A 12,986-nucleotide genomic window follows, 5' to 3' on the forward strand; every position below is an offset into this window, starting at 1 on the left:
GTGTGAAGAGGCTCACTAACCATGCCATACGAAGAATGGGTGAAGAGATAATGCTTAACTGACAAGACTTGACAACACGATAGAGCTTTTAAGTGTCTGTAGGGCAAGCACATGGATGATAATTGAGTATGTGTGTGTGTTTCCAGAGGACAGAACCAAGCCTGGTGATAGCTGTGACAAGGAGATGCGCCCTCTATAGAGGTCCATATTTGTTCTCTGTCCCCTTGATATAAACATGTCAGTGGGCAGCTAGATTAGATAGTCCCCAAGTGCCATCCAAATATTAGAGTCTACCTTAGATGTGATTGTTAAATGTGGCAGACAGAAGAGGCATTAGGGGATAATGATTTAATGCTTGGGCTTTGAAATGAAGTGAATCCAGGTGGAAATTTGTGTTGGTTTATCAGGGCTGCTGTAACAAAGGACCAGCAAGTGCCTTAAATAACAGAAATGTATTATCTTACAATTCTGACGTTCAGGTATGGGCAGAGCCATTCTCCCTCTGGAAGTTCTAGGGAAGCACCTGTTCTAGCTTCTGGTAGTTCCTTGCCTTATGGGATCATAACTCCAAACTCTACACTGTGTTCTCCCTAGGGTGTGTCTCTTCACATGAAGTCCTTTTTGTAAGAACTCCATTCTCCTCTCCATCTCCCCATGTCCATGTTATTTCTTATGCTCCACAAATAAGTGAGAAGGGAGTTGAGGGAAATTGGAGGGGGAGATGAACCATGAAAGACTATGGACTCTGAAAAACAATCTGAGGGTTTTGAAGGGGTGGGGGGTAGGAGGTTGGGGAAGCCTGGTGGTGGGTATTATGGAGGGCACGGATTGCATGGAGCACTGGGTGTGGTACATAAACAATGAATTCTGTTACACTGAAAAGAAATTAAATTTAAAAAAAAATGAAATCTTAGGAAAAAAAATAGAACCATACTCTAGTTTGACTTCATGTCAACTGTATCTGCCATGACCCTATTTCCAAACAAGGTCACATTCTAAGGTACTGGGGGTTAGGACTTCCATGTATGAATTTAAGGGGAGCGCAGTTTAACCTATTCCAGAATTCTGGGTTTAATATTTACAAGCTGTGTGACCTTGGGCAAGTTACTTAACATCTCTGTGTTTCCTATTCTTCCTCCAGCAAATGGAGACGGTGCTGAGGGTAAGGTGTGTAATTGCCCATAAAGCAGGCAGAGTGAACATCATCCAGATTAACCCCTCAATAAATGTTGGCATTCAAACAAATGACCATCTGATATCTAGAGTCGGTTTCTGGAACTGTGTGCCCCTTTGTATCCAGTGAAGTATTTGCGGCTCTGTGTGTTGTTTTCTATCAAGTGTGTAATGTGAATCTTAAACTGATCCCTGTGAAGCTGTAACTGAAAAAAAAAAAAAAAAAAGTTCCCTGTAGCTATTTACCACAAATGTTAAGGTTTCTCTTCAACTTTCTTCATCCAAGGAATTCTGGGGTTACAAGCAACATTTGTCTTAAAAATAGCAAACCGTTTGAGAAGGCTCCATGCTAAAAATACTAGAAAATCAGTGTAAAGTTCCTTCTTCCTAAGTATTTGGAAGTATGCTGACTTTATTTAAAATTAGAACAAAGAACAGCAGTCACAGGAAGCCTGAGGACAGACATAACTGAGAATTGAGGCCCTCCAACCCTAGCCTCGGCTTACGTCTGTCTGTATTTTCCTTTTGCCACCGGGATTACTTTGGGTGATAGCTTTTTAAATTTTGTTGAATTCAATTGCTCTGACTTGATGAACCATCTTGGTGAGATGATTCAGCAAAACTATTTTCAGTCCAGTTTTGATCATCACCCTTGCTTTTTCTTCCCTCTCTCCACCTCTCGTTATGTCCTTCTCTTGGTGAGTCTGAAAAAAGCAAGAGCAGCCCCAGGGAGGCAAAATGTGCACCCACCTACTACTCACTCTGGTTTCTTAGCTGAGAATTAAAAATGCAGCAAGACAGAGCAGAGAGTGCAACCCTCCAAAATCTCCAGGCTGGAGATTCCTCCAAGTTTATGCTGTGGGACAGCTGGCCTTTGGGTGGCCCCATGAGCTTCCATGTTTAAACCCGCCTGAAAGGTTGCAGGTGCCCCCCCCCCCCCCAGGGTCTCACAGTACCCCTTAGCCAGTGAAGGGTTCCCAGAAGTTCTGCAGTCAGAAAACATCTCTAACCTTTACAACCCATGCTTGCCAATGTTATCCATCTAGAATAGTTATTTACGGATGTTAGGAGACTCCTTTCACAAGGGGCCCAGTTTGGGGAATATTAACCTAGGGGAAATCAAATTGCCTCATCTGAAGTCACATGGCCAAATAAATAGTAAATTGTAATAGTAAATCATGGTTTCTGGTTCCATGATCTTTCTTGTTTTCTACTTTAAATATACTATAATGTTTTAGTGAACAGGATGGACTCTTTGGAACAAAATTTGCTGAGCTCAGCCTGATCCACCCACCGAAAGAAGAGAGCCATCCCACTTCAGTCTCATCCCCACTGTACCCCCAGTGGCCATAGGGCAGGAAAGGACATTCATGACCAAAAGGAAACTATGTGTGCAAGGAACTGGACATACTCAGAGCCCAGTGGGAGGGTGGCTCTCCACCTTCCTTTCCTCCCTTTCCTCCCAGGAAGTCCCCCTGCTCCAACTCACCTCCATCTGAATCCCATCTCCTGAGTCCCATCACTTCTCAGGACCCCAACTTTGAATCCAGCTTCCCTAGGATCAGCACAAAGTGGCGACTGGGTCTTGCCACAGACTGAAACCTCTACAAGGCGAGCACACCCTGTCTTTCTAAGTACCCGCTGACCAACTTCAGTTTGTATGAATTACCGTCTCTTGCCCACACAATGAGCAGGGTCCCTCATCCTTGTCTGAGTCATTCTCTTTCTTCTTTGAAAGCTTTTAGCAAATCCCCTCCTGGCGCAGAGTCAGCACTGAGCCTCCGCTCCACTGTTAGTTCCCTCCCCTGTGTCTCTCTGTTCAAGCCTTCCCTCTTCCTGGGATGCCTTCTCTACTGGTCCAACTCTGGAAGTACCCATCAAAGCCCAGCCAAATAGCTGACTCACAAAGAAAAGATGAAAACACCTGCTCCTACTTCTCTGCTCCCTTAGCCTTTTCTCTTACCCTTGACCTTACCCTTGAGTAAATGAATAAAAGGCAACATCCTTGTCTAGATGTGAACTAATGCAGGAGGGCCGGGAAGTGTGTCTCGGTCATTGTGATTCCCTCCTGACCCCACCGTCTCAGTAGGGCTTAATGGCACTTCAGGCGGTTGCTGAATTGAGCTGCTGAAAATCCATTTAGGGGACCCACAGGGTAAAGATAGAAAGGTAAACAACTGTGCTCAATTTTGGACTCAGGTGCTCTCCACAGGTGCCTTGGAAACTGTCAGATCAAGCTGTAGCCTCTCATGTAGGATTTTGTGATTCTCTCTGGAAAAGAAGTGGTGTGGAAGGAAGGGGGAAATACTGATAGGAAATCCGTAGAAACACTAAGAGACACTTAGCTGAGTCAACAAATTCTGGAGAGGTAGTTACTCTCAGAATGAAAGTCTTGCCAGCAATCCTGAACACAGCCAAGTCTGGGGTTTGGGACTCCTCAGTTGGGGGAAGGAATCCCCTAATCCTGGTGACTAAGAAATAAAGAAGCCACACTGCCTTGAGCTATAGCCTGCATATCTTGAAAACACAGGCATCGGTATATGCACACACTCATACCACTTACACGAAGACACACGTAAACACACAGATTCAAACAAACATGAATAGAAATCCAAATCTGAGTACATTTAAGGGAGAGAGTGGGGGGGGGCGCCTAGGTGGCTCAGTCAGTTAATCGTCTGCCTTTGGCTCAGGTCATGATCCTGGGGTCCTGGGATTGAGACCCCCACCCACATGAGGGGGGGGTGTCCCTGCTCAGCAGGGAGCCTGCTTCTCCCTCTGCCCTGAAGCTCCCCCTGCTAGTACACACACACATTCTCTTTCTCTCTCTCTCTCTCTCAAATAAATAAATAAAATCTGTAAACAAAACCAAACAAAAAAATCAAAGAAGAGAATGCAGGGTGGAAAGGGAATTTGAAAGCATGCTACATGAAGAAGGGATGAAGGGACTAGAGATGCTTAGCCAGGAAGGAAGGACACAGTAGCGCAGGTGGGTCCCTTCAAGCGCACAGAGACCTGAACTATGGAAGAAGCGCTTGAATCCTTCTGAATGAAGCAAAGAGGTAGAAGCTGTGGTTGGAATTCCAGGTGTCTGAGAGTTCTGGGAAGGGAAGTTTCAACTCGGTGTGTGATGAGGCAAGCTCTGGAGGTAGAGAAACTGGCGTCTAGCTCTAGAAACATCTCCCTGGGTTTTGGTGCTGGCTCTGTCACGTGAGAGCTGAGTGATCTTAGGGAACTTCTTTAACCTCTCTGAGCCTGAGTTTCCTCTACATAAAACAGGGGCAATAATCATACCTTCCTGGTAGATTCAAATGATCTAGGGCTTGGAAGTGCCTGTTTAAGCTTCAGGCCCCATTAAACCTGGATCTACCTCTGGAATGGTGTACAGTGGCAAATAGTGTCATTGGTGTTATTTTGATATAGGATTAGGTACTGAGACCTGCTCTCTGAACACCATATCCACCGGGCCTTTTTTCTCAAAGAGTGAGGCCCCTACTAATGAAGTGGTCTTCCTTGTAACCTTTTCCCAGCTTCCTGGAAAACGGCCGGCTGGTTGGACGGTGCAAGCAAAGGTCGACGTGTACCTGTGGCTCGGCTCCACCCAACACTCCAGTGCCATGTTGGACAACTTGCCAGAAGGCTATGAAGCAGAAACGTCCTCCAAAGTGGCTGGCCCTGATCAACCCCCAGCCAACCTGCTCTACCAAGGTATGATGCCCCAGTGGGCAAAGAGGTCATTACATGGCTCCTATGGACTTCTGAAAAAATAGCGAGGAGGGTGGCACACATGAGCTGTTAGCATATTATTTTAGGATCAACTTATCAGCCTTTTAAAAATACAGTTTCTGAATTTTCTTCCTCACCTTCCAATGTCCCATCTCAAAAGAACAAAGTAAAGTAATTTAATACATCTGGAGCAAAAGTTTATGTTTTTCTACTAATGTAGAGAATGCATGCAGTTTGAGTTTCTTTGTAGACAGATTATATAGATTGAATTTGCAATGGAAGCAGAAGATGTCTTTTTTTTATTTTTAATTTTTAATTTTTTTTTTCTTTTTACATTTTGATTTATTCTTCACTTTGAAGTTTCTTTTTTTTTTTAAATTTTTTATTTTTTATAAACATATATTTTTATCCCCAGGGGTACAGGTCTGTGAATCACCAGGTTTACACACTTCACAGCACTCACCAAAGCACAAACCCTCCCCAATGTCCATAATCCCACCCCCTTCTCCCAAACCCCCTCCCCCCAGCAACCCTCAGTTTGTTTTGTGAGATTAAGAGTCACTTATGGTTTGTCTCCCTCCCAATCCCATCTTGTTTCATTGATTCTTCTCCTACCCTCTTAAGCCCCCATGTCTTTTAAAAACATCAGCAAGTTTTTGCTTTGATATGATGTGTGGTGCTAGGGTTTTGACCTATAAACCACAGGCATTTACATTTACCAGTAACAACCCAGTGGGAACTGGGTATCACTGGGGTCACTTGTGTTTCTTCAGCTTGGATCTTGACATGGTCACTTTTAGAAATTCAGCATGATTTCTATAATCCTTTCTTCTATATAGACATTTTCTATGAGTGTCATTATTTACATTTTCATATAATTTAGGATTTTATTGTAAATATTAATGCTTTACAGTTTCAATTTGTGTTCTGTTTCCAAATGGCTTCAATTTGCAGGATTTTCACTGCTGCATTCAGAGTAGACTGCAGTTACACCTTCACTTCAGCTGAGGATAGGTTTTACATTGAGCCAGTGCTGGAAGCACAGGAGAACTACTCACAAGTTCTGTGTTACACAAGACTCCTCTGATGTTGGTTGACCTTGACTGCCAGTGGACTCTAAGTGGATCAGGCCCTCTACTTTATATATTACATTGAATTTATTTGTCACGTCAGCCCTGGGTAGTTTCTTCATTTTACAGAGGGAGAAGGGATGTATCAGAAATGCTTAGCAATTGCCCAAGATCACGTGACTAGTGAATGATGAAGTCAGCTTCTCCAAACCCTGCTTTATTGTCCCTCCTTTCCATCCTGCCTTTAAAGAGTTTTTGTCTTTGGGTGAAAGACACCCACGTCAAGTTAGCTTGTTATTTCTGTAGATACTATCTCTAGAGATCTAAGATACCTGGACCTATTTCCTGTCCCAGCTACTAACAATTCAAAGGAGAGGAAAGATTTTTTTTCCAAAGCTTTCTGATCCTCCACAGTGTGTTATTTTCATGGAGTGACCTAATAAACTTTCTCTGCCGTGCACTGGCTTTGATGGCTTTGGTTGCCTTCCACACCCACTGGAGAATTTTATTTCTTCACCCATTTTGTACTTCAGAAAATAGCCATCAACCAATAATTAATTTGCACCTGCATATGGCAGGCACGGTGGGAAAACTAGTGGGAGATGCAGAGATGAAAGAGGGGTCATCTGGCCCTCCAGTGGGGGCAATCAGACTTGTCTCTACTAACCACAAGTGGAAAGTGAGCTATAATGCAAGAAGTGGGCCACCAAACTGTGAGAGCGAAGAGGAAGCTGACTTTATTAAGATAGTCTAAGGTACGGAGCTGGTAAGAGGCTTCAGAAAAACAAAAACCTCAACTAAATAAATGGCGCCCCCTAGAGTTGTGTGGTGTGCTGCCTGCTAGGCTGTAGCGGAGGGCTCTGAAGGATGCCCAGATGGCCCCCAGCTGCCACCTGGCAGGTGGCATCACAGGTCACATGACAATAAGCAGTAGTAACAGCCTCTGCAGCATCTTCACACCATTTCTTCCCATGGGTCAGGCACCATTTTTAGTCCTTAGATCTCCTATGTCTACCCTATGAAGAATTATCATTACCCCCATTTTACAGACGAGGAAACAAGACACAGAGAAGGGTAATAATTTTGTATGAGTCCATGCATAGATCTGTGACCTAAGCCTAGGGGAGGCACATCAGGGGTGGGGGGCAGTATTTGCCTCCTTAATTTAACTAAGTAGACCTAGTCAATTTGGTATGTGAGAGTTCCTGTATCCCAGTCCCCACATCAGTGCAAAACACTGATACCCTGAATGCAGTAAAATGTAGCCTTTGGGGGAGACAAGGAATAGGAGTGGGGAAGGGGATAAAAAGGAGTAAGGGGACATAAAAAATAAGAGGGGCCTTACAAATACACAGAAACCCAGGAATATGTCAGTCAGCTCTCACTTGGGACATTCCTGCCCTCACTGAACCCTGGTCTGCACTTACCTGCACTTACTCTGCTCCTGTCCTGTCAACAGATATGCTCACTCCCACCTTTCATGTCCATGTACCCTGCTGGTATTTCTCACAGGACGCTAGTCCATGGCCTCCTGTTCCCGGGGTATAGGTGCTTGTCTTATCTGCTTCCCCCTCCCTGGAACTCCCCAAGGGCAGGGGCTGTCTTAGCCACTTCGGAATCAGTAGACCAGACTGCACCGGGTACACAGTAGGCACTCAAGATGACATCGGCTGGCTGAATGGAAGAATGGCTGAGTGGCTTACTCAAGAGCTTGCTGAAGCAAGAGTATTAGGGGGTCAGCCCCCTTTCTTAAACACATGCAAACACATGAGTGCACGTGCCTGTGGAAACCAGGAAAATTATGAAAACATAAAATGTGGTGTTTTGGAGAGAGAAGGTGATTTTGGAATCTGACAGAACTGAAATCCAGGCCCTGGCATTTCATAACTCTGCAAATTTGGAAGACTTCTGCAGCCATTTGCCTCATACATCTATGGGGATAATTATACATATAATCACAGGGTTGTTATGAAGATTAAAACCCACGATGTAGTAAAGGTGCCAAGAACAAAGCATGGCCCCGAAGTACCCCATAAATAGACGGCCCCTTTCCTAACTGCTTCCACTTCAGTCTCAGAGGCCGGTGATACTCCTAGTCTGTCTCCAGGTGCACAAGGTACACAGACACTCGTTCCCACTCACTGCTGGAAAAAGCCCACTGATGCCTGTCCTTTTCCACTATTTGTCCACAGCCCGGCATGTCTTTCAGCTGAGAGCTCACATGTACCAAGCCCGGGGCCTCATCGCAGCCGACAGCAATGGACTCTCAGACCCCTTTGCCAAGGTCACGTTCCTTTCCCACTGCCAGACCACAAAGGTAACCAGGGAAGCCTGCCTATCTTCTTCCCGCAGCCCACAGCTGACGCGCAGTAGAGCCCAGCAAAGGGAAAAGCAGGGGCATGTTGTCTCTGGGGATGCAGGTTTTCAGCCTCCAAAGCACATGTGCAAGGGAGGACTGACACGGGGTAGGTCTCCTGTTCCAATGTGACCCAAGGTCTTGTAGCCAAGAAAGGAAGTCCCTACGATGAAGGAAGGGTGTGAAGAAAGAAGGATGAAGAGGAGAAGTGACAGCTGGCATATGTGAGTGCCTGCTGAAGTGCTGGGCATGAGGCCAAGGTCAGAGGGAAACAAACACATGAGAAAACTGCACACAGACATGGCAGCGGGAGGCTTATGATCCAACCTTTGTGAAGGTCTCAGTGCAGAGGAACGTTTTCCAGCTTTGTGGTCAGGAAGCCCTAGAATTTGCATCATTGCTTTCTACTTATCAGCTGGGGGACTCTTCATGCTTTCAACTGTGCAATGCAGTGTCTCTTTCTGGAAAACACTAATTCCTAGTGGGTGTTGTGAGGATCAAAGCAGTTGGGTCTACATTGGTTTCCTCTGGGCTCTCCTGCTTTCCTGTACACTGAGTGCTGGAAAGTGGAGGGGTCTCTAATCTGCGGGCATCCAGTAGGACACTTTTCCCATTAGATCATAATATCCAAGGACTCCATTCTCTGAGGCTTCAGTGCTCTGAGGAGAGGTAACAAGGAATTCACCCATCTCCAAGTGTTAAGACAAACACCAAGGACCCAAAGAGAGCTAAGTAGTTCATCTACTCTCTGACTGCATTTACTCATCAGCCCCACATCTGTCATCTAAAAACAGGGCTGTGTGAAGAAGCGCAAAGTTAAGTGTGTAAAGTGATGGATGAATGGTGGCCATTACATCGGCTAATGGTGCACAGGCGGACATGTCTCTCCAAAGTGAGACCCGTGACCTGGGAGATCGAGTGATTTGTGACATGTAGACCTAGCTCATAGTGAATCATCATCTCATGCATTTCTCCAGCCAGCCCCTTGCAGAGTACTTGCTCTGTGACAGCTCCGTGCTGGGCTTGGGGGCTGCACCATGGAAAACCCCATACTGCGAGGCTAGACAAAGTCTTCCAAGAGCTGTGTGGAGAGAGGTTAGTTCTGTCTGAGGTGGGGAGGTGAGAGAGATCTCAGAAGGAAGCTGTCTGCATCCTCGCTTAGTGAAGGAGTGTGAAAACCCCTGAAGCATAAAGGCTCGAGACTAGTTTCTCTTCTCTGTGTTTTGAGAGGTGGTGATAGCTCAGTGACTAAGAGCATGGACTCTGGAACCACATTGTTTGGGTTCAGAACCAAGCTCTTGAAGCAAAGCCCTCATGATGATGACTTTGTGTATGCGTTCTAGAGAGTAAACCACCCAGGACAGTGCCTTGGTTGTAACAACTTCTTTGGGACTCCTTGTTATTCTTGTCATTGAGGCATCCCAGCAGATGCAAGGAGGATTCTCAAGGGGTGAACCCCTGGATCCTTCCTCCACCAGCTGCAAAAACGTGGGGTTCCAGGCGCTGGTGATTTCAGGGCCCTGAATGGGGAAGGGGTTTGAGTGATCTCAGTGGGCTAGGATCATCTTCCTATTTTTGCATCTCTATCCAGTACCTGCATTTGACTTGGACTCCTATCTCAAAGGAACAAATAGCATTTATCAAATAGTCACTTGAAAGGGAAAACAACTTCCTGTTGAGCCCTGAGCTTTGCCACCATACTTTTGAGCCAAGTATCTAATTTTTGTTAATAATAATAGCTGCCAGTTATTAAAAGTTCCCAATGCATCAGGCATCTTGCTAAGCATTTTCTATGCATTGTTTACTACATCTCACTGCAGTCTAAAGGTGGATGTTATTAGTGTCCCCATTCTGCAGATGAGAAGGTAAGGCTTAGGGACTGGATAGGTCCATTCTGCAGATGAGAAGGTAAGTCTTAGGGACCGGATAGGTAGAAGGTAGTAGAGCCAAGATGGAAACCCACATTGGTGCAGTTCCGAACCCACTTTGCTTAACCACTCTGTTTCCGTTTTGGTAAGCAATGGTTCTGGTTTCCCTCTGCTGCTTCAGTGTTATGCTGCCTCAGAGTGTGTGTGTGTGACATGTCCCACACTTGCACTCTTCTTGATGGAGAAACTGAGCCTGGAGCCCCTGTAGTCCTATCTGAGCTTCACCGTTCACCTGGTAGCACCTGCCTGAACTGACCCCCCACCCCCGGCATTCAGAGGGAGCGGTCTGAGCAGGGCTGGTCTTGCAGCCAGTCCTCTCTAAAGTGACAGCATGATCGGAAAGATGTCAGTGTTCCAAGACTCATTGTTTATGCACCACACCCAGTGCTCCATGCAGTACATGCCCTCCTGGATATCCACCACCAGGCTCACCCATCCCCCTCCCCTCCAAAATCCTCAGTTTGTTTCTCAGAGTCCACAGTTTCTCATGCTTTGTCTCTCCCTCTGATATCCCCCAACTCACTTTTCCTTTCCTTCTCCTGATGTCCTCCATGTTATTCCTTATGCTCCACAAGTAAGTGAAACCACAGGATAATTGACTCTCTCTGCTTGACTTATTTCACTCAGCATAATCTCTTCCAGTCCCATCCATGCTGATACAAAAGCTGGGTATTCATCCTTTCTGATAGAGGCATAATATTCCATTGTATATATGGACCATAACTTCTTTATCCATTTATCTGTTGAAAGGACATCTTGGCTCTTTCCACAGTTTGGCGACCATGGCCATTGCTGCTATGAACATTGTGGTACATATGGCCTGTCTTTTCACCAAATCTGTATCTTTGGGGTAAATACCCAGTAGTGCCATTGCAGGGTCATAGGGAAGCTCTATTTTTAATTTCTTAAGGAATCTCCACACTGTTTTCCAAAGTGGCTGTACCAACTTGCATTCCCACCAACAGTGTAAGAGGGTTCCCCTTTCTCCGCATCCTCTCCAACACTTGTTTCTCATCCTGTTAATTTTGACCATCCAGGTTCTTAACCAATGATGCAGACAGTTGTCCTCTGTTCTTTGGTTTCTCCATCTGTAGGATGGACACAGCCAATTACCAATGCCAGTTTGCTCTCTCAGAAAAAAGATGTCATACAAAATGGTGAAGGTTATTTTGAAGACTCTGGTTAGTTCAATACAGTCAAATAAATATGTACAGTAGAGTGGAATGCCAGAGAAAGAATAGTAGAGGTAAACCCCACTTTTGAGTACTTGATGACAAAATTTTATTTGTTCATAAGCGAGTAATCATTAGATCTTCCTCACCCCCGATGTGCATTTCCATAAAATGGAAAGAGTACTCACATCTACATAGTGAGGTTGGATGAGGTTAGCAGCCTGGGCTGGTAAAATCCCAGTTCTGCACATCTACATAGTGAGGTTGGATGAGGTTAGCATCCTGGGCTGGTAAAATCCCAGTTCTGCCACTTGCTGGCTCTGAACAAAGTGAGCCCTGGTTTCCTGATCTATAAGATGTGAGCAGATAACTGTCCACCTCCCAGAGTGGTTGTGAAGTCTGGATGAGACAGTGCATCCCGGGGCAACAGCTGGTACGTAATGCTCAATGGAGGGTAGTGTGAGTTACCAGCACTGCACTCCCAGGAGGCTTGAGTTGAAATTATGGACACAAATAAAGTGTCAATCATTGCAAGGGCTCTACTCATGAGCTTGAAGCGCTATGGGACAAGGATTCTGCACCCCCTCGTGTCTAGCACACAGAGGCAGTACATCGGTCTGTGTTGTGGCCTGGATGTTAAGGAGCTGAACGAGGAAGCTTCTCTTTGCCCTCCACCAGGAACTGTGGCATGAAGGCAACCCCCCACCCGCCCGTCTCCAGCCCTATTTAATGATCTTTTGCTTTTCTTTCGGCCCTACCTTCTAGGTCATTTCCCAGACCCTGTCGCCCACTTGGAACCAGATGCTGCTGTTCAACAACCTGGTGCTGCATGGAGACCAGAAAGAACTGGCGGAGTCCCCACCTTCGGTGGTGGTGGAGCTCTACGACAGCGACGCGGTGGTGAGTGTTGCAGGCGGTGCCCACTGGGCCACAGTCCACTGATGTACTTTGTCTAACCAGCCTGGGACTGCTCAGGACCTGACGGTGCCCAGATGCTGTTCTGACCTCGGAAAATAATGATTTGAAATGGGAACAGGATAGGATGCGGGTCTCACACCTTCAGTCCGCACACACTTCTTCAGGAACAGCATACTGGTGTGACGTCCCCTGCGGTTGTGCCCATCCTCCGGCCCTGTCCTATTGCCACTCAGTAAAATGCTCACTAAGACTGTCCAGGCCGCAGGGACCTGGGTGGCTCTGTAGGTTGAGCATCTGCCTTTGGTTCAGGTCATGATCTGAAGGTGTTGGGATCCAGCCCCGTGTCCAGGCTCCCTGCTCAGTTTGAAGTCTGATTCTCCCTCTACCGCTCCCTCCGCTTGTACATATTCTCTCTCTCTCTGTCTCTCATTCTCTCTCAAATAAATAAATAAATAAAATCTAAAAAAAGTCCAGGCCTCTTGAAACCTGGAGATGTTTACTGACCTCCCTTGCCTGGAGGGAACTGGATGGGTATCATCACCAATTCAGCCCTTGCAGCTGGGTGTTGTTTTCTCTCGGTTTTGCTGCCAAGCCCATGTCTGTTATGATGTTAACAAAAACTTTTCCTCTCCAGGTTGTCTGT

At 46.0% G+C, this 12,986-nt stretch overlaps 1 protein-coding gene across 1 annotated transcript in view; it reads left to right on the forward strand.

The window, feature by feature from the left end:
• Positions 1-12,986, forward strand: part of FER1L6 (fer-1 like family member 6) — a 119,665-nt gene that overhangs the window by 53,038 nt on the left and 53,641 nt on the right. The window contains exons 19-21 of the mRNA XM_032316696.1: positions 4,704-4,881; positions 8,162-8,286; positions 12,191-12,325. Of these exons, the coding sequence (XP_032172587.1) occupies positions 4,704-4,881; positions 8,162-8,286; positions 12,191-12,325 (438 nt within the window). The remainder of the gene's footprint in view (positions 1-4,703; positions 4,882-8,161; positions 8,287-12,190; positions 12,326-12,986) is intronic.

Source organism: Mustela erminea, chromosome 16 (genome assembly GCF_009829155.1).
Source record: "Mustela erminea isolate mMusErm1 chromosome 16, mMusErm1.Pri, whole genome shotgun sequence".
NCBI lineage: Eukaryota > Metazoa > Chordata > Mammalia > Carnivora > Mustelidae > Mustela > Mustela erminea.